This window comes from Nannobrachium achirus (genome assembly GCF_963921795.1).
Source record: "Nannobrachium achirus genome assembly, chromosome: 3".
Taxonomy (NCBI): domain Eukaryota; kingdom Metazoa; phylum Chordata; class Actinopteri; order Myctophiformes; family Myctophidae; genus Nannobrachium; species Nannobrachium achirus.
In genome coordinates, this window is record NC_137812.1 from 30,413,675 (window position 1) to 30,440,814 (window position 27,140).

The window sequence follows — 27,140 nt, forward strand, 5'->3', positions numbered from 1 at the left end:
CAGATAGTTTTATTACAAATGCTGGAATCAGTCATGTCAGTTTAATATCAAATGTCTTAGAGATTATGCAAATTGATATGTTATGGTACAAAATGTTGAGCTTTCTTCGTTAACATAAAGTCCAAAAATAATGTTTTTCTGCTATGTATTATCTGTAAATGGTCCAACAAAATGTGAATGGTTATTGCTGTATCTGAAAAATGCCACAAGGAGGTGCTGTTACACCATCATTTCCATTACATTACTTTTATAGTAGTATTTGAAAATCTCCACAGTATAAACTCCATTATGAATATGTCACAATGTTAGGGAAAACAACAACAACACAAAAGTCTTTCCATCTGCCCTTTAAAGAAACCACATACATACTGAGATGTAATTGAATGTAATGCAGGCTAATGGAGCAATTCATATAATACATGTAGTGTTTCAGAAGCTAAGGATAATAGAGTTGTATCAAAACAAGTTGTATAAAAAAAAAGTTAATATAAAATACCTTCGGGGCGACCTCTTGAAATCCTTGGAGCTTTTGGAAAATCTTTGGTTTTGAGAATATTGTCATGATTCCAGATATGCTTGTTTTTCTTTTTTTCCCTAGTTCATTCGTATGAGATAAAACAACATTAAAATAATAATATATGACACTAGTCATTGATTATATGTTTCACCAACTAGAACAAGACAGCACTTGATTGACGAGAAATGTATTTCGGCTGTTACATTTTGGATAAGACTGGCAATTACTGGCTATTTAATCAAGACTTGTTAACTCATTAAGACTTGTTTTGGTAATGTCTTCAGTAGATACACAAGACATTTTATTTAAAAGTAAAGACTTCCCAGGGCCTTCTTTTTTTTTTTAGATTCCACTAAAAAGCACCTTGCAATTCGTTCTCATAATATTTCCGTTCATGTCTAAAAAATTGTTGTCTCCTCTTTTGAGATCCAGCTGTAGGATCCAAACTAGAAACCCATATTCCGTCACATTTTGACAACACAACCACAAATATTGAGGAGAGGGGCTCATGGTAAAATAATTGCGATTTGCCAGAGAGGGCCTGGGTTAAGAAGGAAGAGGTTGTTGGTCCATTAATGTCTGTGTTTGAAGAGAGCTTCCACTGGAAAACACAAACAAAACACACTCTTAGTAAAATGGTCTAAACTCAAGGTATATAAGCTTTCATACAAGTGATATAAGTACCAGGGGTATCACAAGGGGGAGAAAGTGGGACTGAGTTGCTGGGCCCAAGGTTGAGGGGCCTTAATTATTTTATACTTTAGCTATTGAAAAAAATAGCAGATATACAAGCTCACAGCGCGGCACTGAGTGCCGGGGCAGCACTGTATCCAGTGTCTAAACCACATGATAATCCACACCTTGAATCAGTTTATATCAAACCCAGGTGTGTAATTTCTTTCCACAGCGTTGTAAAGCTGAACTAGAGAAGGGAGCACTTGATTTTCTCTCAAATCCTGCGTGCCGGGCTTACCACCCTCGCACATAGGACGGTAACTGAGTGACTCCGGGCGGGGCTTGTAAAAACAGCAAGCGCCCCCTATTCACCATTCTGATTGCAAGTAACAGGTGTGTTGTTTCTGCAGCCTGGCCGGGAACTACTTTCTTGTAGGGCTGTTTGATTTGGCCTAAAAATAAAATCCAGATTTATTTTTCAGAAAAGTCGATTTTCGATTTCGATTTAAATTTTTGGGTAAAAAAGAACAAATTGTTTAAAAAATGTTGTTTTAATTAAAAAATACAAACATTGGGAATATTGGGAATAAATTCCAAACTGTAGACAAAGACAGATCAATTTGGGGATTAATAAAGTGACAGCTTTTGCAATATGTTGGACTTTTGGCCCCGTGCAGGGCTCTATGATCTAGATCCGTACCAGAATTACCCTAATTAAAGTGAAAATCTATTTGTCGATTTATTTCTTTTTTTAAATCTTCCAAACAAAAAAAATCAGATTTCGATTAAAAATCGATTAATTGCCAAGCCCTACTTTCTTGTAGCTGGGAACTACTTTCTGAGAACCGTTTTAATTGGTACATGTGTCAATGATATTTCGTGTTGCCATATTGTAACCGTTTTAGAAAAGCAATAAGCCAACCAAGGCCCCTGGTTACCTGTATTTTATAGCGGCTGAGAGGGTTGGAGAGGTTGGCTTCGCCTCGTGTCTCACCACGCCTCTCAGCCATTATAAAATACAAGGTAACCAGAGGCCTCTTGTGGCTTATTGCTTCCATGTAGAGCTCACATAAAAGGGACTCAGGCAAACAGACAGATATGGAGATCTCCTTATAGACGGTTACAACAGGTACTCTGACAACAGGTATTGCATGATGTTGTCATGTCATGGTATCTGTGGCAGTATTCATGTGAAGTGTGAGTTGCTTATAAAAAGAAAAAAATATATATATATCTTACTGGTGTAGTCCTGTGGCGACATCTGAGAGCTCATGACATCGTTGAAGTGTCTCAGCCAATCCTGCTGTTCGCTCTCCGTCTCGCAGGTAAACAAGAAGGAGCGGTCGGGTGTTTCTATGGTGATGCCGTGTTGCCAGGCGCCATTGCAGTAGGTACTAGCGGGCAGGCCAGGAGCAGCACTGTATCCATGGTCTCTGTGCCCCAGAAATACCTCACCCTTGGCAAAGGCGTCCTTCACAAAGGGCAGAGGTGAAGATGAAGTGAGAGAGCATTAAAACCTTTACTTAAAGTTGTACTATGTAACTTTTTTTATAAAACAAATCTTAAAATTCTCCTAACTATTAAATCACAAAAGTTTTAGAAGATCCGCGCCGTGAATTTCAGCCTGTAAAGCCTTCTCTATATGTAAACTGAGATCCTTGCCGTGGACCGGATCTCGCGCCAAAATTGCGTCATCACACTACCGGCCAATCACAGCGAGGGTTATACAACTGCCGGCCAATCACAGCGCATCTTGAAGTGGGGTCGCTATGGCAGCCATATTTGTTGTCGCCCGTTTGTACCATCCCTTCTCTAGGTAATTTCGCCTACCAGGCAGGGTGAAGGAGTCCGTATCTCTGGAATTACTGAACGCACAGGAACAAGGGACCCCTTAAAAGATAGATCTCAGCGAGGTGGAGGCAGACGCGGGGGTCTGAAGGTACGAAAAACGGACGAAAGACGCGGACGCGACCGCGGTTTGCTATAGGGCTAATGACCACTAGTTGGGCAACTTACACAGTATGGCTTTAAATATAGATCAAAATGTATACTCCATCATACAACGGTGTCACATGTCGAACATAGCAGATCAACAAGCTCTCGCAATGCAGTCGCCTACTCTAGGTGCACAACGGCATTGTTCGCCACAAATAACTGATTTAAAATAGATATCACTCACTGCCACAGGCGGAGTGATAAAAATGATAAGCAAGTGTAGGGGTTAATCGTCTGTAGAAAAAGTGCAAAGTCATTCAAGGCCTAGTGGTATGGTTCTCACAGGCAGTTCCTGACGGCCTGGAGACAAAATGGCTCTAAGCATACAGTACAGCCCATCAGTAAGAGGCAGAGTCAGTGGAATTTCCCCAACTCTCCAGGACTTGAGGTAACAGATACTCAGGGCTCTATGGGGGTTGTGGTAGCATGGTTGGGCATCCACGTATCTTTCAGAGAACCGGACAAGACTGGCTACACAGTAGGGGGTGCACGTAGAGCATTCCGAGGGGTCAGATAAGGGAACGATGGGCGTTGGATGAAATGACATCGGAAAAACATCACTGACCAATAATAATGCACTTTAGAGTGGTCGACACCTAACAATATCCAATAATATGACATTAAGGGAAGACCAACTGTTAGTATAAAACGTGGTGTTTGAGACAAAGAAGGGTTGTTGGAGAGCGGCAGAGAGGAGCGTAGTAGACCTTGCTAGAGCTTAGCACTTGCATCTTGCAAACTTGCTGTAATTCTATTAACCTGCAATAAAGCAGAGTTATCTTTTACAATCTCATATTCAACGTCTCTTGAGTTTTATTATACACCATATACGAAAAACCAGACCTAAGGAAGAAAGCCCACAACACAAGCTTGTTTTTATGGTTGCTTTTCAAGACATCACGATAATGTATACATTTATATTCTTGGGTTGTTTTAGGGGAGTTATTTACACACAATAGTTCTACAGTATATAGAATTTGTCAGGACAAGTGAACTTTTTTTTTTTTTACATATTCTGAATGGGTGTTACCTGAAATGAAAGAAACATAGAGAGGTTAAAGCTGGTTGCACACTGCTGCGTTTTTCGGGCCGAATATCGGACTGAATTTCGGAGCACGCAAATAAAAAAATCAACCTCACGTTATGTCAGTCACGTTTGCACACTGCCGCCCGTTTCGCGCACCACTCGGTCCCTTGCTCTCTCTATCTCTCTCTCTCTCCTTGCCCTGAAAAACGCATTTCGCAACGAAAAACGCAGCAGTGTGCAACCACCTTAAGAGCCTTGAATCAGGAACTACAGTACCCATCCATGACTGAATTCTGCCAGAGCTTAGAACTGTTTGTCCTCTTCTCTGTCTCGCTCTCAGCACTCACGTTTCTTTAAAGAAAGGTGATCCAAACATGACATCGTTAATCTAATTCAAACAGAGGTTAGTGGAAAGTGAAGTACACTGGATTGAACCCGGGTCTCCTGCACTCCCGCTGAATTTAACTCTAAGCTAACAGAGCCTTCCTGGTTGCTCTAAGGAGAAAGGGAGGTTTGACCTTCAGGTCAAAATTTGATTCAAACCAAAGACAGGGTTGTGTCAAAGGTTGTGTCCAACCTAGACACATGACACAACATTTTAATCACTAAACAAAATGACATAATAGAGCTTTAAGATCTGCAGTGGTGTAAAGTATATTTACTTAAGTATTGTACTTAAAGTACAGTTTTGAGGTATTTGTACTTTACTATTATTTCCAATAATTTTACTTCTACTCTCGGATCCAAATATTGTAATTTAACTCCACTACATTTATTTGAAAACTTTAGTTACTAGTTACTTTTTCTATATAAATTATAATATTATAAAACAATATTATAAAACATACATGAACCCCATTTTAGTTTTTACACCTAGGCTATTTGAAAATAGCTGATCTACAAGCTCAACACGCTGCGACGCGTTTTGAGCTTGTAGATCTGCTATTTTCAAACATTTTGTACTTTTACTTTTGGTACTTTAAGTACATTTTGATGCCAATACTTTCGTACTTTAACTCAAGTACATTTTGAATTCCGGACTTTTACTTGTAACAAAGTATTTCCATATTGCAGTATTGATACTTTTACTCTCAAGTAAAGAATGTGATTACTTTTTCCATCACTGAAGATAAGTATAATCCATGACTCATAATACCCAAAACGAGTCCAGTCCTCTAGTTCACACTGCTACTGTCTGGCAAATGACACCACTGATCCAGCAGGCTCAAAGGCAGTTTCTATCCTCAGGCTATAACACTTCCTAAGTCACAACCTCCCCAGCATTCACCCACACACTTTTTCACACAGTCAAGAAAAGTTTGGAGAACAAGATTTGAACTGCCTGGCTGCATTGTTGCTGTGAGTGTCCCCTTCTCTCTCAGCTTTTACAATTTCTCGAAATAAATGTTATTCTGTTATCCAAACATTACATTGTTAATCTAATTCAAACAGTAGTTAATCATGGAAGGGGAAGTTAAGGTCTGGTATAGGCCATGCGAGTCATGACTCATAATACCAAAAACAGCACCACAAGCACCACAGACTGCAAGGTTCTGACTTATGATATTGCATATGATGTTGCATGACACCAATTACGGTACATAAAATCCATTACAGTAGGGGTGTAACGGTACACATATTCGTATTGAACCATTCAATACAAGGCTTTCGGTTCGACATGCACAACAAACTGAACGAAACTCTCTTTTTTATCAGCCTCTGTGCTCCACCAGACAAGCTGAAAGACAGCCCTCTCTCTGCCCCAAAAAACCCAGACGTAATCAACAGGCAAGTTTCAACGTGCTGCCCACCCATTCCACACACTACTCCAGTGAGACATGCTGAGAGGCACGCTACGCTATAACAGTATGGAGAGACGAGAAACAGCATGTCAGCAGGTCTGGTGTTCCCCCAATCTGGGAAGCCCTCGTCAAATGAAAAACAGCGCCCTCTCTGTTTTGTTCCGTTTCGGCATCAGAGAATCTGTCTTGAGAGATTAGGTGTTCCCTGTGAATCATTAGGGTGATGGTAAGAGAGTGCTGGATAAAACAACAAGGTTATGTTGCATCTGTTCTGCTACATGAGAGTGTGTTACATAAGTGGGAATACTTCAAACATCACCCCAGCAGGGGGTGGCAGTGGATCAGGAGTTAGAGCGGCTAGTTGGGAAGTGGAAGGTTGCCGGTACAATCCCCACCTCCCCAGTGGGTTAGTACCGAAGTGTCCTTGAGCAAAGAGACACAGAACTCTAAAGCCCCTTTTCGACTGCAGCTTTAGCACCACACTACACGACACTACACCGCACCACACCACACCGCAACACATAAAAATATCTACATTTTCCATTACACAAAAGTACCCCTGTCGGAAAGAACAAATTGACCCTTTTAACTGTGATTATAATACAATATACATTTGTATTACAACTGTCCTAAATTATAATAAACTATAATGGATTATAACTGTGATTATAATACACTATAAAGTATTAATGTATTACTATGATAATTATAATACACTATAATAGATTATAATAGACATTGGTTATAACACAATAGAATAGATTATCATGTATTACAACTATAACCTGATGGTCTAAATGAAAAGTCAGTGAGTGGTCATTATTATGAAGTGTTTGGTCCCGTTTGGCCTAGCTCAGACCTACTCTAGATTGGATACTTTTCACGTTTAGTACGGCTTTCACACCACTCTACCCAGGTCCTTGTAGTGTAAAACCTGGCACAAGTGGGCGGTGTGGAGTGGTGTGGTGTTGGGCCATGCCATTGGAAAAGGGGCTTAACTGCGCCTGATGAGTAGGTTGATGTCTTGCATGGTTTTCCTCTGCCATCGGTGTGTGAATGTGTGAATAAATGAGGGAATGTAACACACCCTGGAAAGCACTTTGGAGAAAGGCGCTATAAAAATGCACCATGTACTATTTACCCCAGTGTGTGAAGAACACACAGAGCAACACACACACACACACACTACAAACTTTCTCTACAGGAGTTAGGCCAGCCATTCACACATGATTCAAAGTAGATCACCATGACAATTGCTACATTTATTGCCCCAGATATGACAAATTATTTTGTATTGCAAAATGCATGATTTACCATCATGCTTAAAGGCAAAAGAGCCCTGTTACTTTGTTCCTTGAAAAGAAATGGGTTACAAAATTGCGGCATAACATTTTTAGAAAAAAAAATTTATAATAATAAAAATAAAAGAGAAAATACTGTTCATGTAAGAGAAATAATTTAAAAAAAATACATTTGTGTTTAAAAACAATCATGAAAAATCTAATGAATGGTTCCATGTCTACGGAGGATCACTTAATGATCCAGCAGGGTAAGGCCAGTTTCTATCCTCTGCCCATAAGACTCATACTGTAACTGAGAAGCCAACGTCCCCATGATGCACCACACACTTTTTCACACCGTTGAGGAGAGTTTGGAGAACAAGAATTTCACTGCTTGCAATGTTGCTAGTGGCTCTGCGTGTGTGTGTGTGTGTGTGTGTGTGTGTGTGTGTGTGTGTGTGTGTGTGTGTGTGTGTGTGTGTGTGTGTGTGTGTGTGTGTGCGTGCGTGCGTGTGTGTGTGTGTGTGTGTGTGCTTGTGAAAATAAAATTAAGTCAAACCAGTTTTAATTTACATTTTTTTTGTACGTTGTCCGATCATGTTGTGCTTGTTAAGCACTTTCCCATAAAAAAAAAACCCAATTTGCATCTCTCTAAGGAGCTACTGCATCAGAAATAACAATAAGGTAATTTGCCAGAGTGCATGAACGGTAACTGTTTGTGTGTGTGTGTGTGTGTGTGTGTGTGTGTGTGTGTGTGTGTGTGTGTGTGTGTGTGTGTGTGTGTGTGTGTGTGTGTGTGTGTGTGCGCGCGCGTGCGTGCGTGCGCACATATGTTGTTGGGCTGGTGTCTAAGCTTGTAAACGTATCTTACAAAGCGTTGTGTGGTGGTGCATGTGCATGCATGCCTATATAAATCTGTGTGTGTGTGTGTGTGTTTGTGTGTGTGTGTGTGTGTGTGTGTGTGTGTGTGTGTGTGTGTGTGTGTGTGTGTGTGTGTGTGTGTGTGTGTGTGTGTGTGTGTGTGTGTGTGTGCGTGCGTGCGTGCGCGTGCGTGCGTGTGTGTGTGTGTGTTCATTGAGTTTAGATGCATGTCACGAAACATATCAGTAGGTAGGTAGAGATCTCTGATCATCTCGCTATGTTATAGCTATAGGTATACTAAGTTATAACCTTAATTACTAATGTACTTACGTACATTTGGAAACAAAGAATGATGCATGCATGCGTGTGTGTGTGTGTGTGTGTGTGTGTGTGTGTGTGTATACCAGGGGATCTTTGAAGTACATAAGCCGTCTACGGTCTAGCGTGAACCATCTTTTCTTGAAGCCTTCCGTTTGCTGCGAGAGAGAGAGAGAGAGAGAGAGAGAGAGAGAGACAGACAGACAGACAGACAGACAGACAGACAGACAGACAGACAGACAGACAGACAGACAGTTAGAACCTTCAGAAATGTTATCAGTCCGTTGTTACAGGCAGCTGTTGCTAGCGGACCCCCTATCACAGTGTTTTGTATCCTTACAGTCCCACAAATAGTTATGTTATGTAATCTACATAACAAGACTAAGAGTGTAAAAGCCCCGCTAGCAACCCCTTTTGGCTGTGATGTTCCTTACAACCAAACAGATCCTAGTGGTTAAAAATGACAGTCATCCTCCTACTGTATCTCTATTCTTCCCCCCCTTCAATGAAAACTGTTGTTTGGAAGGGAATGTGAAAAGACAAAGGTTCTACTCCACTGGATTTATTTCCCCTAACACACCTAACTTTATTAAGTGAATGTTATACATCTCCAGATCCACCAGTTTTTCTTGTTCCTTACATTCTCACTTCTTTTTACTGTAGTGTAGACCAGGGATGTGACAAAGCGTAATTGCTGTGATTCAGATCAGATTGAAATGATTAAATCACAGCAATTAAAGACGCAGTGAAAATATGTGAAATACGTTTTTCACAGAGCATATCTGTAGTGATAATATGGCCATACCTAACACTAGATGCCAAAAGGTGAACATTTCCTGTGTTTGTTTATTATAACAAAACAATTACAGACCAGATTTTTTCATGTAATCAGCTTTCTGCACACCTTCTTCAAAATGGCTGCCAAAATGGCTGCCATCAACATGCTGTTTATGTTTGTGTGTGTTAATCAAAAAATTGATTTTTCTTGGGGTTGATTATATTTTTCTGCCAACTGCAAGGGAACAATGGACATCTTCTGAGAGCTTTTTTTTTTTTTATATTTTTTTATTTTGTGTTATTCTTATTTTAATTTTTTTAAATAATCCTGACATTTCTTAGATGGGGGTGTGGCTTAACCCTTGGCAGGGAATGTGTTAATAATTCATGAGGTCAGAATGATTGACAGGCGCCTGTGTCAACCAACTTCAACTACTTCACTGTTCACTGCGCTGGATCGCGTGGCTCCCCTTCCCCCGCCTTCCCGCTCGTCCTCTCCGCACAGCTGAGCGATGGCCTACCTCCGGTTCAGCCAATCACAAGACGCAGTCGATGTCTCAGTCTATGGGAGCGCTGCTACAGAAAAGCTGTGATACTCAGCGTCGATCATCATCGTAGGCCTGCCTATCTTTTGACCGTCAAATCACATTCCTCCCAGCGCTATGTCCTGCCTTCCTGGTCCGTTTCACTAGGAAATGGGTACCCATACGGAAGTGTAACAAGTGGAGCACTTCCGTTGCAGTGCAACTTTACTCTTCCAATGTTTAAATAATAGGACTTGAAAGAAATCAAATGATCTTGTATCGTTAATTACTGAAAACTGCAATATTGTTTAGGCAATTCCCACAATGTAATCATAAAGATGGGGAAAACAAATACATCCAAGTTTCATCATGTCAAGTTTCACAAAATAATATTGGTGTTTTCAAATCCACAGTGAAAACATAGAATATCATTGAATACACTGTAAGGTGTTATAATTGCAGAATGGGTGACCTTTTATCACAGTCTGATAAAAAAAAACTCACCTCCTGGCACAGTTAATTTCTTGTTTCTTATTTAGATTGATGCTATTCTGATGTACTTGTACAGTGTACAGTAACAAGTTCACATAATGCTATTGTACATGTTTTAGATAAAGTGCTCTGTGTGCTCTGTATGAACGAACGAACGAACAAACAAACAAATGAACATCTTATTTTCGTGTCTGGCTGCCTTTCACAGCCCATCCCTTACGGGATTAATTCAGACACAATTTAAAGAACATTGTTTTTCCAGTGCCAAAATGCTGACACAATGTATGCTTGTCCACAAATGGCAAGAATTATTTAGAAAGAAGTGACAGTAATTTGTATCACATTCTTGTTCACCTAAACACTTACAGTGTTATTTGATTAGGGTTCATTCCCCTTTCTCTGATCTAACTCTGGATAGCAGCATTTGCTAAATGCCAAAATTGTAAATTGTACAAGAGCCTTTTTTTTCTGTGTCTGTATCATTGTTATTATTATTACTTTTTTTTTAAAAACAGCTACGGTTTAAATGACGAGGATATGTGCCGACGGCTGGCAAATTGTTCTCGTAAAAATGTTTAATATTCTTGTTGTGTCAGTTTGACGACTGCCCTCCGTTCTCTTTTCATTTTGGGCACGACACCGTCTGCAAACATATCTCAAATATGATAGGGAAATGAATTATGGCATCCATTTAGCAAATCATTCCAACATAGCGGGTTTGTGCTTCCTTTCATCTCTCACTCTGACAGACAGAGAGTACTACGATCAGAGCTTGTGTGTGTGTGTGTGTGTGTGTGTGTGTGTGTGTGTGTGTGTGTGTGTGTGTGTGTGTGTGTGTGTGTGTGTGTGTGTGTGCGCGTGTGCGTGCTGTACATTTGCAGACATGGCTGTGTGTGTGTCTACTGTCAACACTTTTTTTGTACCAGCCTGAATGCATGTCTTGTTTCTGTGTGTGCTTACACGCCTACCACAGCATGCCTGTGTTCGTGCTAACATACCCACTTATACACTGTGTGTGTGTGCGTGCGCCACCCAGACACCTAAGGATTAAGCCTATCCTGTGCTGGAAGCCTTTGATTCCACCTGAGACAGACAGCCATCCAGGTCCTCCTAGCTGCCAGTCAAATGAGTGGTGCTGACAGGAAGTGGTGGACGGCGGCCATGTTGACAGCTTTAGTTGGCTAGCGCCTTAGCTTGACTCCTAATTCATTAGAGGCAGACGCTCGAGAGCTCGTAAGCCCGAGGAGTGGGATCTGGGATGGGTGGTTAGCTGAGGGAAATTGTATTCTACTTGTTACAGGAGTAACAAGTAGAATAGGACTAACCCTTCTTCCCATTGAAACTGACCTCATATCTGACTGGGGTTTATGTTTGAAAGAGTATTTTGCGACAAAAAATAATTAAAAAGAAGAAGTAGTAAAGCAAAACAATGTCGCTGTTTGTTTGGGCTTGGAAGTGTCTTAGTGTAAATAGTGTAATCCAATGCAGCCTGGATGACTAACATATTTATGTATTTATGGCACCTAACCAGGTGGTATGAGCAATGTCTACAACCAACGAATTCACAATGATCTCCGGATAAATTCCAAATTACATTAATGTACAGTACCTCTGTTGTGTTCTCTCTGCAATCTGTGTCATATGTATGTTTAAAAGACCTTGGTGGAACGGCCAAAAAGGTTGTCTTCATTTATTTTGTGCAAATGATATTTTCAATACCAGCTCAGATTCACATATAAATGAAATACAAAAGGCAGCAGATATTGAGTTAGGCTTGGGCAAAATATAATATTGCAAAATTTGCAATGTAGTCCCACTATCATTTTTTAATTGTGATAATGGATAGTGTGTGTGTGTGTGTGTGTGTGTGTGTGTGTGTGTGTGTGTGTGTGTGTGTGTGTGTGTGTGTGTGTGTGTGTGTGTGTGTGTGCGCGCGCGTGTGTGCGTGCGTTGACTTTACCCTGGGGCCTGTCTTTTCCATGTAACCTTCCTTCAGAAAGTTCCGTGTCAATTTGGGCATGAGCTAAAACAAAAGAAGCAAACAAGAAAGCTCACACAGAATCTTAAAGGAATACTTTAGGCACATACAGTATATAGTTGTGCACAAAATACATATTGTCTGCGTGCGTGCGTGCGTGCGTGCGTGCGTGCGTGCGTGCGTGCGTGCGTGCGTGCGTGCGTGCGAGCACCAACCTCTGCGTCTGTAGCTCCGGGGAAGGCCACCTTTAGATAGTGAAGCTGGACAGCCCGAATGGAATTAAACCAGTCTACTATCTCCTAATAGAGAGGGAGATTGACAGGGAAGAGACAGGTAGACAGAGAGAGATCATGTTGGGTATTAAGTATCGACAGCACACTGTCCTCCCATGACCACTCTCTCTGTCACACACACACACACACACACACACACACACACACACACACACACACACACACACACACACACACACACACACACACACACACACACACACACACAGCAGGACGGAATTCGCACAGGACGGAAATTCATTTGCAAGTGTGATTTGAGTTGGGATTGGTTGTTTAAGTTGGACAACATATGGATTATGGACAAAGTATTTTCCCAAATATGGATATGACTGACTGCATACAAGGGACAAGGACGGAATGTGATGTCACAATGTGATGTCGCAACAATGTGATGTCATAGGTCAGCTATAGACATTGAGGTGTTACCCTCTGACAGGCATTACTGACAAGATGTGGCGGTTTTTCATAGTTAACTATAAAACATTAATCCACTTTAGCCCTATTTTATACAGGCTACTTGAAAATAGCGATCTACAAACTCAAAACGCAGTGCATCACTTTTGGTACTTTAAGTATATTTTGATGACAATATGTTCGTACTTTTATCCAAGCACATTTTGAATTCCAGACTGAGTATTTCCGTATTGCAGTGTTGATACTTTTACTTAAGTAAAACATTTGAGTTATTTTTTCCACCACTGACACACACACAGTGCAGACCTTGCCACTCTCATGGTAGAGGAACATGTTCCTGGTGCTGTAGTCTTTGATGTAGGTTATCTGCAGGCCATTGGGGTTTCCAATCTTCTCCGGCTGGAAGGTAGCATTGACTGAGTCCACTTTGATCACTGCCTTAGGCTCCTTAGCCTGAGGGAGAGAGGATGGGAGAAGATAAGTGTGTGTGTGTGTGTGTGTGTGTGTGTGTGTGTGTGTGTGTGCGTGCGTGCGTGCGTGCGTGCGTGCGTGCGTGCGTGCGTGCGTGCGTGCGTGCGTGCGTGCGTGCGTGTGTGTGTGTGTGTGTGCCCGCGTGTGCGTGCACGCATGGCCATTTCTAGCTTTTATGCCGCCCTAGGCGAACACTTCATTCAGCCCCCCCATCCACCAACACAAGTTATGCTGTTATGCTTTTGAAATACAGCATGACACAAAAATTACAAACTATCTGCATTATATAGATGTATTTTAAATTAGACCACAGCATTGCTGAACTCAGGACTTAATCCATACAATTAGAGAAACCCTTTTAGGATGTCACCTAAATGAAAGTTAACCAAATCAATAATGTGTCATTTGGGTTGTAATTAGTTCCACTACCTCTAGTAGGAGACCTTCTCAGGCAACAGACCAACAAGGTTAATTGATCAAAACGGCAATGTCGATAACATGCAAATGAGCGATAGTAAACTCATCACGCAAATGTCAACATTTGGAATCCCCCCCCCCCCCGCCAAAAAAAGACCCCTAAAAAAAGAAGACTTAGATTATTGCAACGCACCGTAATGTGATTTTTTGTACGACAAAGTAGGCCTACACAGTAAATTAAGCATTTACCATGTATCAATTATTATTGTCCTATAAGGTCTACAATATTCTCAGCTGTATTCTTTGTGCATGTTATGTATTCATCTAAAACAGTGGTTCTCAAAGTGGGGTCCAGGGACCCTCAGGGTTCCTTTAAGGGGTTCTAAATGGACCCTGTAACTCTGAAAGTTATGCGGGGCTCCTTGAAATTAAACAGTTTGAGAACCACTGATTTAAGCCACAGACTTTAATTTAAATTGAAGTGAAAACTGAATCCCAGTAGATGTGGTCATGAATAAACATCTTGAGAGGGACATAAATTGGTGCAGAGCTCTTGAGCTGAGGCGTCCCCAGGAGTTACACCTGGATACTTTATGCCTCTGGGATTCTTTTGCAAAAGCAACCCAATTTAACGGCTTAAGAATAACTTACTTGTAATAGCAAACAACTCTTTTTTCAAGTTCTGCTTGATTGCATACGTATTAAGTAGATATAGCTCACTCCAAAGCCACCTACAGTAGAAAAACACTATATACGTATATATACAGATATACAAGACATATACTGTACATACTTACAATACACTAGGGATGGGACGAAATGAAAATGTCATGTCACGATTATTGTGACCAAAAGAATTGCGATTTACGATATAATCAAAATATCCCCAAGATCCATTATCCTGGGGGCGGAACATTTGTCAAAAAATAGCAGATCTACAAGCGTCGCGTTGTGAGCTTGTAAATCGGCTATTTTTTGGCAAAGAAATTTGGTAGAGAGAAAATACTTTATCAAGTTCGTTCTTTACAGGTCAGTTTTACCAATTCTAGAGGGTTTAAGTGGTCTCCACAATCTCCACGATACGATTAGTGTGAGTGTTTTTTAATCACGATAAACGATAATCGTGCCATCCCTACAATACACACGTCTGTTACAACATGCATTAAAACAGAAACACATGCATGAAACACACATACAAAAGAGATACATTCAAGTCACGCACACACATGCATGCTTAAATAAACAAACCTAATGTTATGGAGACCATCTCAGAGGACGCCTTCTGAGAAGATCCACAACTCATCCAACACTGTCAGCTAGTTACTAGAGTCCCGCTAGATGCTAAATCAACCGCGTTACACCTCCACCTCATTGAGGTGTACCGCCCTGACCAGCGGAGTTTGGAAAACCTTCTACCAGCACTCCAAATTACTTGGAAGTAAATATATTAGTTCTCCCCAACACGTAGAGATACTGCTATACTGCTATCTTTAGACTGATTTTGAATCGACTACTTTCATTCCCTAGCCTAACCCTAACGCTAAACATAACCATCACGGCTACATGTCTAATCTTAAACTTAACCCGTCCCTAACCTCCACCAAATTTTTATTCTAACCTTAAACGCACATACTAAACCTGAAAAGGTCTCTTGCTACATTGGGGCCAGCAATTATGTCCTCACTTTCCACATTCATCTTCATCTTTCCGTCCCTGTGAAGACATTTGGTTCTAACAAAGATAGCAGTAGCACACACACACACACACACACACACACACACACACACACACACACACACACACACACACACACACACACACACACACACACACACACGCATGTGCATCTGTTTTCTATCTGTGTTCCCGTCTGCATGTGCATTGAAGGGTGTATATATTGACAGGAGAGGAAGACGATTAAAGTTAAATGTGTAAGGGACGTATAGTTACTTGTGCACTGTGATTATAAGGTTTCAAGTGTGTGTGTGTGTGTGTGTGTGTGTGTGTGTGTGTGTGTGTGTGTGTGTGTGTGTGTGTGTGTGTGTGTTAAACACCTCAGAGTGCAGGGTGTTGTCCACATTTTGTAATTAACTCATACAGTGCCATCCGGCCACAAGGGGTGCTAGAGTGCCAGAAATTTATCCATAGACCTTCTTTATAGCTTTCGTCGACCCTCTCCCAACTGGCTTGTGTTTTCACTCCGGTCAATCCTATGGGTGTCAAGAGGAGGAAGCTAGCTGACACGTAGCCAAAATGCTAACCCATTTAGAAGCCCGATCTGAAGCTATTTCAGCCGCAAAAAACTTTCTCTTTGGGTCTGGGGACACAATCCGGAGAAAATCCTGTCTAAAGATGTGATTTATTATTGGAGTGGGCGGCGCGATTCGGCCGTTAGCGCGAATACGGCCCGTGGATGGCCGAGTCTAAGTCCCGGCCAAGGATGGACGTCTAGACCGGGGCTTCGTTGAGGCCTCCGATAAAATAATTCATTTTATTAAATATCCCGGACATGTTCGGGATAGGCACCCTGGAATACGTCGCGCCGCCTACAATGAACATTTGGTGAACATTGGGGGGGGTCTAAACTTTATTTTAAACCATTTTCAATGGAATAAATCGTCGGAGCATCTAGCGTATCTCGTTGGTGAGCGCTGGGCGAGCCGGGACCACCCACGTTGCTCCAAGCAGCTCGGGGTAAGTAAAATAGCAAATAAAAAATTGTTTTTGATCCCGAATATCCCGAACATGTTCGGGATAGGCACTAAAAGGGTTAAGGTACAGGCTGCGTGTGTGCGTGCGTGCGTGCGTGCGTGCGTGCGTGCGTGCGTGCGTGCGTGCGATGAGGAGGCGTTGGCCACATGCTGAAGGTACAGTACCATAGTCTACTGTATATAAACTACTGAAGCTTGGACTCGGGAATCTAAAGGCTGACTCATTCTTACTTAATAATAATAGCCAACTAATGTACAAGCTCACAGTCACAACATGTTGCATGTCGCTGGACCCGCATGTCGGTGTGTGTGTGTGTGTGTGTGTGTGTGTGTGTGTGTGTGTGTGTGTGTGTAGGGACCTACGTCATATTTGGTGAAATACTTCAGAGTGCCCTCCCGCTCCGAGAGGACAAATCGTCTGCTGAGGAACTGGCCGTTGTCCCGCCCCCTTTTCATCAGCATGTCATCTTTCATTCCTGTAGGGAATCATAAAAGTCAACACAGAATTGTGTGGTGTGTATGTGTGCGTATGAGTGTGTATGCGTGTGTGCGCGCGTGTGCGTGTGTGTGTGTGTGTGTGCGTGCGTGTGTGCCGCACCCACCTTCCTCGTATACTAGTTTCTTCCCAGGGTCGGTAAATTCTTTCCTCTCGTACTTTGCCTTTATCCACTGCTCTTTCAACACCCTGTTTACACACACACACACACACACACACACACACACACACACACACACACACACACACACACACACACACACACACACACACACACACACACACACACACACACACACACAGAAAGAGAGAAAAGTCAATATTGCTCATAGCTCAGAAAACCTTGTAGCCTCAGACAAAGAAATCTATACCAGTATGTATGATCCTGCTGCTATTTTGTCCGACTCACTATATATAAAAAGTGAACTATTGAACCCTACAAAATGCCAAGCAGTCCAAGTACTACTGTTTTCTTTTCCTCGCATACGGCTTCCGTTTTGCTCCATGAGTTATTTTCACACTTGCAAAAGTCATTTGGCCGTCAAAGGGAAGTCAGTATTATGCTGACATGAAATCTGTCAATGGAAGACGATCATAATGCGTTTTACAGTCCTGAATATTGCGGATGCTGTGCCAATTGTCTTGTGTACGTCCGTGGAAATCACTGACTATGCTTCTTTTTTTTTTTTTTTGCTGTCAACCCCCAGAGGCCAAGTAGTCAATGTTATACCAGCTTACAAGAAGTACTGAACCAATCCATTATATTTAGAGAGTGATACTTAATTTAAATGTCTGAAAACACATATTTAACCTGAATCCAATATATAGTGGGGTCCCTGCTTCATCTCTCTCTCAGCTAAGGGGACTTTGGGGAAATCTCGCTTTTGCGAACGCCCATCATTTCGACCGGAGGGTTAGCGACTCACTCCACGGAGGTTAAGGTTAGGGTGAGGGTTAGAGTCGGGTGTCGAAAAGATGACATGTAGTAACAGCGACACGCCCCCGGGACTTTGACCTGAAGAACATTGAACTTTAAATCAGGGGTGTTTTTTTTTTTATCCCACGATTTTGTAAACCATTTTTCACCTAGTGCCAATTGCCTAAACTGTAATCCTGGGCACTGCTCTCCCTCTGCCAACCTGGGGAGAGCCCTGAACTGAGCTCATGCTTCCTTCAGTGCATGAGGAGTGAGCGAGCCGCTTCTTATCAGCTGACAGGGGGGAGCTTCCCCTGTTGGACGTAGCGCATGGAAGGAACACTTTTTATTCCAACCAGTTCCTTTTTCCTCCATCAGGCGCCCTGGCTGAGGCATTATAGAGACCAGGATTACTGCATGTTCTTTGCACCCCGTCGGAAAGCGAACCCAGGACCTTCTAGCTGTGATGCGACAGCGCTACCAACTGCACCACCATGCCTCCAGGTGATTTAAAGTAAATCACCCCCCGCAGTTTAAAGTTTAAGTGTGTGTGTGGTTGTTTTCAATAACCAATTGACCTCTACACCCAATTCTGGGGACCAGCGAGCCCTGCAGAGGGTGGTGCGGTCAGCATGAGCACACCAGGGTTACCTCACTCCCCTGCAGTGCAAGACTCTTAATGTTGTCAGATGTTCTTGAGCAGAGCTAGACAAATTATGAAGAGACTAGTACAGTAGGTATTGACAGTTCAAGTGGTTAAATATATGAAAATACACTGTAACACATTAATCCAACCTACACAGATGATAGGGCTGTCAAGTCTAAATTGTATAAGAAATAATCCATGTACATGTTTAATCTGCAGCTATACAATATGTAGTGGGGGTCCCTGCTTCATCTCTCTCAGAGCTAATGGGTCCTTGGCCTGAAAACGTTGAAGACCCCTGCTGTATATGTTTGGTTGCATATGTATTCAGTCCATTCCATTTATATTCTCAATCTTAGCTTGTTTTATCTTCTTTTTTTTCTCGGGAATCTAGTAGTATGGTCATCCACTACAGACTACATGACCAATGTATACAGATGCAGTTATGTTGTACACTTATTAGCTTTACTTACTGTAGATGTTTTACACTTCATTGTTTATTGCTTATTACTAATTAGTGCCTTACTTTCCATAGTATTTCCATACTTGTATTACTCTTATTAATACTCGTATTACTTGTATCATATATGTTGGACATTGTTAGCACTGTATGGCTAATGGTGGAGTCGCTGCACATGCTGTACATACAATGGGTTTGAATCTTCACTTTAGTGGACCTGATTAAAATGCATATAATTAATATCCCCATATAGGGAACACACACTGCGAAAGGGAGCTACGACTGCAGGCAGTTTGTGTGTGCGTGTGTGTGACAGATTGTGTATGTGAGACAGGGAATCTTACTAAGAGTTTCCTAATTGGTCTCTTACAGAAGACAGACTAGCTGTGAGGGGCTCTAACAAGCACTGTCTGTTCCTCTCTGAGAGGACAGAGAGGTCGGAAGTCATCTCCAGCAATCTCCACACTCTCTCTGTTTCTTAATGTGCTCATCTCATAAGCTCCCCCTGCCACTATGTATCATTCCTTCACTTCTCTCTCTTTTTTTTACCTTTTTATCTTCCTCTATTCCTCTCTCTCTATTATTTCTCTCTCTCCTTTCTCTTCGAGCAGTGGTTCTCCAACTCTTTCTTGTCAACGACTGCCAATACAAATTAATTTGTATTTTACCCCATCTGAATTGTGCGTGAGGAGCACACATACAATGTGTGTTGTTGTTGTTTTATTTTATTGTATAGTGATCTACAAGCTCATGTTATGAGCTTGTAGATCTGCTACTTTCAAATATGTGATATTACAGTATATAGGGTTAAAGTGGTTAAACCGATTGTAATGCTATTAACTCATTTTGCGGCAGCTAATGGTCAAAACTGACAAAGCACACACTCACACACACAGCACACACACACACACACACACACACACACACACACACACACACACACACACACACACACACACACACACACACACACACACACACAGTGTGTTTGTGTGCATGTGAGAGATGATTCATTATGTCATCAGGAAGATATATGGAGGTGATTATCAGCAATGTTGAGCTGTCAGAGATAAATCCAACACACACACACACACACACACACACACACACACACAGAGATCGGCTATTCCTCGTAAAGAAATCTCGTAGAGGAAAAATAAACAACCTCTATTCAATGAATAACTATGTAAAGAATGGTTTTAAAACCTAATACATGGGCAACGGTGTGTCAGCAGAGGGCGCCATACTGCAATTGCAGGCCTTGACAATAGGCACGTTTGTATATACACAATCATAACTCTAATCACAATATCTCTGACGGTGGCATTGACATAGTCCTAATTCATACCCGAGCGGCTGAAAGTTACAGGTAAGTTACAGGTAAAGTGAAAAGTTACAGGTAAGTTGAGTGCGATATGAAACGTAAGCTTACCATAATCACAGTAATCCTTAATCATTTTCAATCATATTCAAGGGATTTTGGAGAAATGAGACAGACACAGAGCCCTGCAGAGGGGAGGTGATTGTGTCAGACTCTGTGTCCAGCTGGCAGCTGATGCCAATAAGTAGTAACGGCCCCTTATTATAATGGATCAAAGGAAGGCAATTATGTCTCTCTGCACTGTCAACTAGCTGCTACAGATGCATACTTTAAGCAGACTGGTTACTTGGTTCTTAACTTATTTTGTTTCAACTTTAAGGAGTGCATTGCTCATAATAATAATAATAATGGTGGTATAAGAGCAGCAACAACACTAGTTACTAGTGTCAACCTTTTCTCAACCTTTTTTCTGCCAGGGCTCACATTGCCAAAAGATCCCAGCTTGCTAATGCTAAGTTGTTATTTGCCAATGTCATGTTCATACTCCCCTTGCTGGTGAGAACTGTACGCTAACTTATACAATTTATGGATTGTGTGGTTGCCTGTGGGTTGTGTAGTTATCATTTATGTTGTTCTGTAAAAGTTGCGGTATTAAGAGCTTGTGTATTTGTATGTGCCTCGACCGGATGAGTCGGTAGAGTAGCCTATCTGCGCGCGCGCTGGTTGTGGGGGCTGGTCTGGGCTAAGATGCCAGGGCTGAATTTTAGTCCCAGTCCGTCCCTGACCCAATACCTTGCGTTTCCCAGCCACCCGACACTACTGTTCACGCTACAGGATCCATGACAGAGGTTAGGGTTAGGGTTAGGGTTTGGGTTAGGTTTAGGCATATCTTTACTGAGGTTAGGGTTAGGGTTAGGTTTAGGCATAAGGTCTTAAGATAAAAGCACAAAAAAAGGGAGTTTGGTCAGCTGCTTGGTAGCTCAGTGAGTAGAGCAGGGTGATTACTATCACCAAGGCCCGGGTTCGCTTCCCATTGAGGGGAGATAATAAATATTAACACTCTGACCGACTCAGTGGGCAGAGCATGGCCCTCCTGGCCCATTACAATGGGCAGGTAATCGCCCATGCAATGGGATGATAACGGCAGAAACGGCTGGAATTACACAGCAATCGGACGCTGCGTTCATGATTTGAGGCATCACTCCTGCAAACTTTGGAAGCCAATCTTGGGCAATCAGAATGGAATATGACTATTAGATAATGTGTACCGATTTGCATGATGTTTAGACAAAATCTGTTGGAGTAATATAAAAGATCGGCCTCCTGGTGATCTATAGCAGGCTGAAACATTTCGGGCGAGGTTCTGCTATGACCTCCAGGTACAGAGAGAGAGAGAGATGAGGTGATGATGGGACATCGTCGACAGAAAGTCAGACAGATAGATAAGATTAGAGCTCGACCAATACATGCACACCCACCCACACACTCACTCACAAACACAATCATACACAATACACAATCATCTTCGTTGATTAATGTACATTTTCCGTGTGTGTGAGTGAGTTTGTGCCCAGACTGCCCACCCATTGTGCTTAATGTGTGTGGTCGTGTTGCCATGGTCACTTACTGGCAGTCTCTGTGGGTAGGTTTGTAGTAGTAGACAGGGACCGCTGCTTCGTATATATTCTTCATCAAGTTGTTTCCATTCTCTGCCATGAACTGACATGCATAAACACACACAGAGAGAGAGAGAGAGAGAGAGAGAGAGAGAGAGAGAGAGAGAGAGAGAGAGAGAGAGAGAGAGAGAGAGAGAGAGAGAGAAAGATGAACGTAGATGAATGGAGAGAAAAGGTCAAAGTAAGATAAATGTCAGGTAGACTCACAGTGACATTAGGTGAGATATCAAATATCATCCATGTAATAACACATTAGCTACAGTAAGCACAACAGAAGGACTAGCTTAAATTCTGCAAATATCAGCAATCAGTAATGAGGCGAGCCTGATACAGCCCCTAGAAAAGATAAACTTCTAAATACTTTTTCATTTCAAGGATTTCAAGGTAATAATATGCCTGACTTTTTCATCTTTATTTTATTACATTTTGTACTTGTGTGTTGACTATTCTAATCCGATGTCTGTCCTCTTATGCCCATGATTCTATGCATATTCTGTTTTTGCATTTGAATTGTGAAGTATTTGAATTCTGTCATGCATGTGAAGCACTTTGAACTGTCTGAACGCCCTGTATAAAAGGTGCTATAGAAATAAAGTTTATCATTATTATCATTATCATTATATTTGTGTACACTCTCAGAATTACAGACCTTTAAGGGTCCATTTGGAACCCCCTCAAGAAACCCTGAGGGCCCCACTTTGAGAACCACTGCTTTATTGTAAGAGAAGTGCAAATTTAACATACTAGGCAAGAAGAGCAAGATATATTAGAGGATGGTAAAGGTGCAGGTTCCAGCTATCACTTTTACATTGGAGAAAAGATAAGAAACTGTAAGCTAAAATGAAAGGTATTAAGTCCCTCAGGGACAGTACAGCTGTCAGTCCTAGGATACAGATAAGAATGCCTGGAGGTCAAATATAGGATGTATTGAGACAAAACTAGGACAACAAAACATGTTCACAATTTAAGCATTCTTATTCATATTTCTAACAACTATATTGTTAGTTGCATATTAAAATTAATATGCATATCAGTAACCAATCGGCTACAAATTATGAATGAAAAATGCATTATAGCAGCGTAAGAGGTTTTTAAATGGCACAAATGAAACCTAATGTTTATTTTTTTGCTGATTACCACCTGGAATGCATTATTACTTTAACCATTATTTTATGCTTTAACTAATAAAAAAGAGGATATATACAAGCTCACAATGCGGCACCGAGGGCCATGCTGTGAGCTGCGCTGTGAGCTTGTAGATCTACCATTTTTGAAAAATCATGAAACTTTGTGCAAGACTTTTAATATTTATGACCCAATTCCATAAGTGTCTCTTCTAAATTGGAAAAAAACGCATGTTCCTATGTCAGTGGTTCTCAAACCTTTTCATGTGAACCTCTAACTCAAAATATTATGTATCATGGACTTTTTAATAGTCAAAGCATAAATAATGGTTAAAGTGGTGAAAATCTAGAGTGACACGGATGCAGGTGGGTTAAGGCAGTAAGGCACGTTCCTCCATGGTCTCACCTCCACCTCGTGGTCTTCCCAGCGGGACAGGCTCAGGGACTTGACCTTGCCAATGTCAGGGATATTCCGGTGGATCCCGGAGCACGCCAGACAGATGAACACCCCCAGGGAGCAGGACCCCCACTCTGGATCTGAGAGAGGACAGTGATGGAAGATGGACTGAGTGAGTGGTGGCAGGAGGAGTGGAGGATGGGGATTTGAGACAGGTTATACAGGGATAATAGGGGAAGACAGCCGGGAGTCATGGAGGGAGCTGAGCAAGGACGGAGGTGTATGAGGTGTAGAGCTAAGGATGGAGGAAAGTGTGTGAGAACTGAGAGAGGAAGGGACGAATGAATGAATGAACGAACGAATGAATGAATAGTTTTATTTTGGTCATAAGCAATGTACAGTTAGTCACAACAAACATTACACAAGGAGGGAGGTGAGGTGCAGAAATAAGGAAAAGGAAAGTGTGTGAGAAGTGTCCAAAAATGTGTTATGTGTGTTTGAAACGGCCTGATGGTGGCGCAGTTAAACTGTCAAATGCTATGCTTTATTTAATTAATTTTCCTTAAAAACAAACACACACACACACACACACACACACACACACACACACACACACACACACACACACACACACACACACACACACAACACATAACACAACACAATATTGGAAATAATTATAATCTGTCTGGAATTAAGTGTTTTGAGTGCTGTATACATACTCTCCTGTAAATGGTAGGAAAGACAGAAATCTGCATGTTCACTAGGTACTAAGTAGAAGGTTGCACAAAACAAGCACAGACAGAGTGAGTCCAAATCTGTGAAGTCGACTGCCTCTAACATAGTCTACATTCCTCCAACTCTTAACCCGAGAACTATTTTCTTTGGCTTGACCACACCTGTCTGTCTTATCTCTGACGTGCACCTCCGCCCGCGCACATTCTGCCTCTGTGTGTGTGTGTGTGTGTGTGTGTGTGTGTGTGTGTGTGTGTGTGTGTGTGTGTGTGTGTGTGTGTGTGTGCGTGCGTGCGTGCGTGCGTGCGTGCGTGCGTGTGTGTATGTGTGTGTGTGTGTGTGTGTGTGTGTGTGTGTGTGTATCTATAATAAATATCTAGAATGTCAGATATGAATTAATGTAAGAGAAACATAGTGTTCTATGCTTTTGGATCAATGCATATAGAGTAGGCAATAGGCCTAGTGTTGAATAGTTTAATCCCTGTGCTTCAGATTCACTGGATTATTGGCATTTCTGATGCATTGCAGGGTGATTCACCTATAGCATCACCTTTGCACAAGCACGCACGGCACAAGCACGCACGCACGCACAAACACACACACACACACACACACACACACACACACAGGTGCTGACTGCCATACAATATAGGACAACAACGATAACTTCATCCTGTATGTACAAAATTGAAAATGTATAGCCTTGGCTTAAATGAAATCTAGCACTTGACAGCTAGTCAGCTACACACAATGTAACAAAACAATAGCCTACAAAATTGGACCTGATTTGAACAGGGATTTCGACAGTTCTGCTACAAAAGTTATTTGGGGTGGGAGTTAGCAGTGGGGGCACTGCATGCATGTCAAGACTTGCTGAGAAGGCAATTGCTCCCCTTGGGGGTTTTTAATGGTTTACATACATCACAATTAACTTCTAAGGAGGCTTCGCTTTGGCCTAATGTATGTAGGCATATATCTCGTCGTACGACCGTGCCGAAAATACATTCCAAAATATCTGCAAATAAAACTTAACGCATGAATTCTTCGTTGACGGCACGAGAATCGCATGAAAGCGAAGCCTGAGTGACAAGCCAGGCCAGCCGATCACCACCTGAGCGAGCGACGTGTAGCCTACGCTCGTGCAACGAAGCATAGGCCTTCTGTAACTGTAACTGGCGCTTTGATTGAGAGCCGTATAACTTTAAAACAACTTACCAGGAGCACCACAGTCCGCGCAAGCGTCATTGCCGGGATGGTGGAGGATCTCTCTGAGCACGCGAGTTGACCTGTCGCTTCCAGACATTTCACTTTGTGTTTTGCCGAAGAGGAGGAGGAGGAGGATGACCGTACCGTACCGTACGGCTGCAGCAGAGGCAGGCCTGTAAAGGTGTGTCTGCTCTGGAACTTCTTTGACTGTCTGACTCCCCCCCACTGACGGCTTGTGGGCAAGTCAACACAGGTAAGCGCAGACAGACAGGCTCTCGCAACTAAAGCAACAAAAGTAAAGCCTGCCTGGTCAAAAGGTCTTCATAGAAATGTCCATCCTCGCTCGTTTTCCGTGCCCTGTCCCCCGTATGAGCCGAACATCCACCTACAGTATAATCGACGTCTTCCCGAGACCGAGAGCTTTGTCCGAATCAGAATCACCTTGCAAGTTGCAACTTGCAACACCCCGACTGGGTGGGTGTTAGCTCTGGGAGGAGTTCACCTTAACGCTATGTCACGGCTGATCCCTTGCGCCGCAGGAAAGGCTGCGCACCCTCTCTTCTGTAGTAAAAATACAAAATACAGTTTCGCTACTCACCAAAACAAAGACGGCTTTAGGGAGTTGAAGCCTACTTTCCTTAGTGGGAACACTCTGAGCCCCCCACCTCACGTCTAAAATACACCTTTTGGCCAGAAAAGAAAATATTTCACAGGAAGGCAAAATCTGGTCAATGGAGTTTTCTATTGACAAGATCTGTAGAGGGCGGTGTGGAGTAGCTACAACTTGGTGAAATGTATGTTCTTTTCGGGACAAAAACGTGTATTTTAGACGTGAGGTGGAGGAATCCGAGTCTTCCCAATGTGGAAAGTACACTTTCAACATCTTAGAACAGTCTTTGTTTTGGTGAGTAGGGAATCTGTATTATTATTTGTTTTACTACAGACAGGGTGCGCAGCATTTCCTGCCGTCGCAAGGGATCATCGGTGACAGCGTTAAGGAGAACTCATTCTAATCTAACGCTATGGACCAGAGCTAGGTGGGTGTGTAGGCTATGTGGGACTGAAACCCTACACTCGGAAGTAACAAGCAGCAGTTGTTGGAACTTGCTTTTCCGCATAATTGTGGGTTTAGGCTGCTCCGCTCGGCTAGCTCTCATCTCCCACCAATGAATAGCAACCTTTAAAATAGTTAGGCTATTTTATGTCAAACGTTAACTTTGGAAATGCCATAATTTGTTTTCTACTTCAGATTGAACGCATTAGAGTTGGCCTCTATATCAATTAGGCCTACTGTCAGTGTGAGAGAATCAAGTTAGTTTGAAGAATAAGCTTAATAGGCCCACTGTAGCCTAGGCTAGGCCTAATGTGTGTGGTGTTAACATGTAAAATGTTATAACATGTTAGGTAATAGGTTAGTTACATCTTAGTAAACATGAAGGCTACACATGCATGTGATGCTAACATTCTAAATATCATATACTTTCCCGTACAGTATCTATCTGTAGCTTTGTGTACATTATTATTATTATTACACTTATATTACACTTATTATTATTATTTGTTTGTTTATTTGTTCTATTTAACCTGTTTTATATCTTTGTTTGTCCCTTT

General features: G+C 42.0%; 1 protein-coding gene across 1 annotated transcript; it reads right to left on the minus strand.

Annotated features, from left to right (window-relative positions):
- Positions 1 to 27: 27 nt before the first annotated feature.
- Positions 28 to 25,626, minus strand: LOC308281197 (arf-GAP with dual PH domain-containing protein 1; the record flags this gene model as incomplete). The annotated part of the gene is made up of 11 exons (XM_080721316.1): positions 28 to 1,118; positions 2,432 to 2,663; positions 8,562 to 8,633; positions 12,229 to 12,291; positions 12,462 to 12,545; positions 13,260 to 13,406; positions 16,916 to 17,028; positions 17,155 to 17,237; positions 22,019 to 22,110; positions 23,598 to 23,728; positions 25,539 to 25,626. 11 exons carry the CDS (start codon positions 25,624 to 25,626, stop codon positions 1,090 to 1,092), a joined length of 1,134 nt encoding a protein of 377 aa, XP_080577442.1. The 3' UTR covers positions 28 to 1,089.
- Positions 25,627 to 27,140: the final 1,514 nt, after the last annotated feature.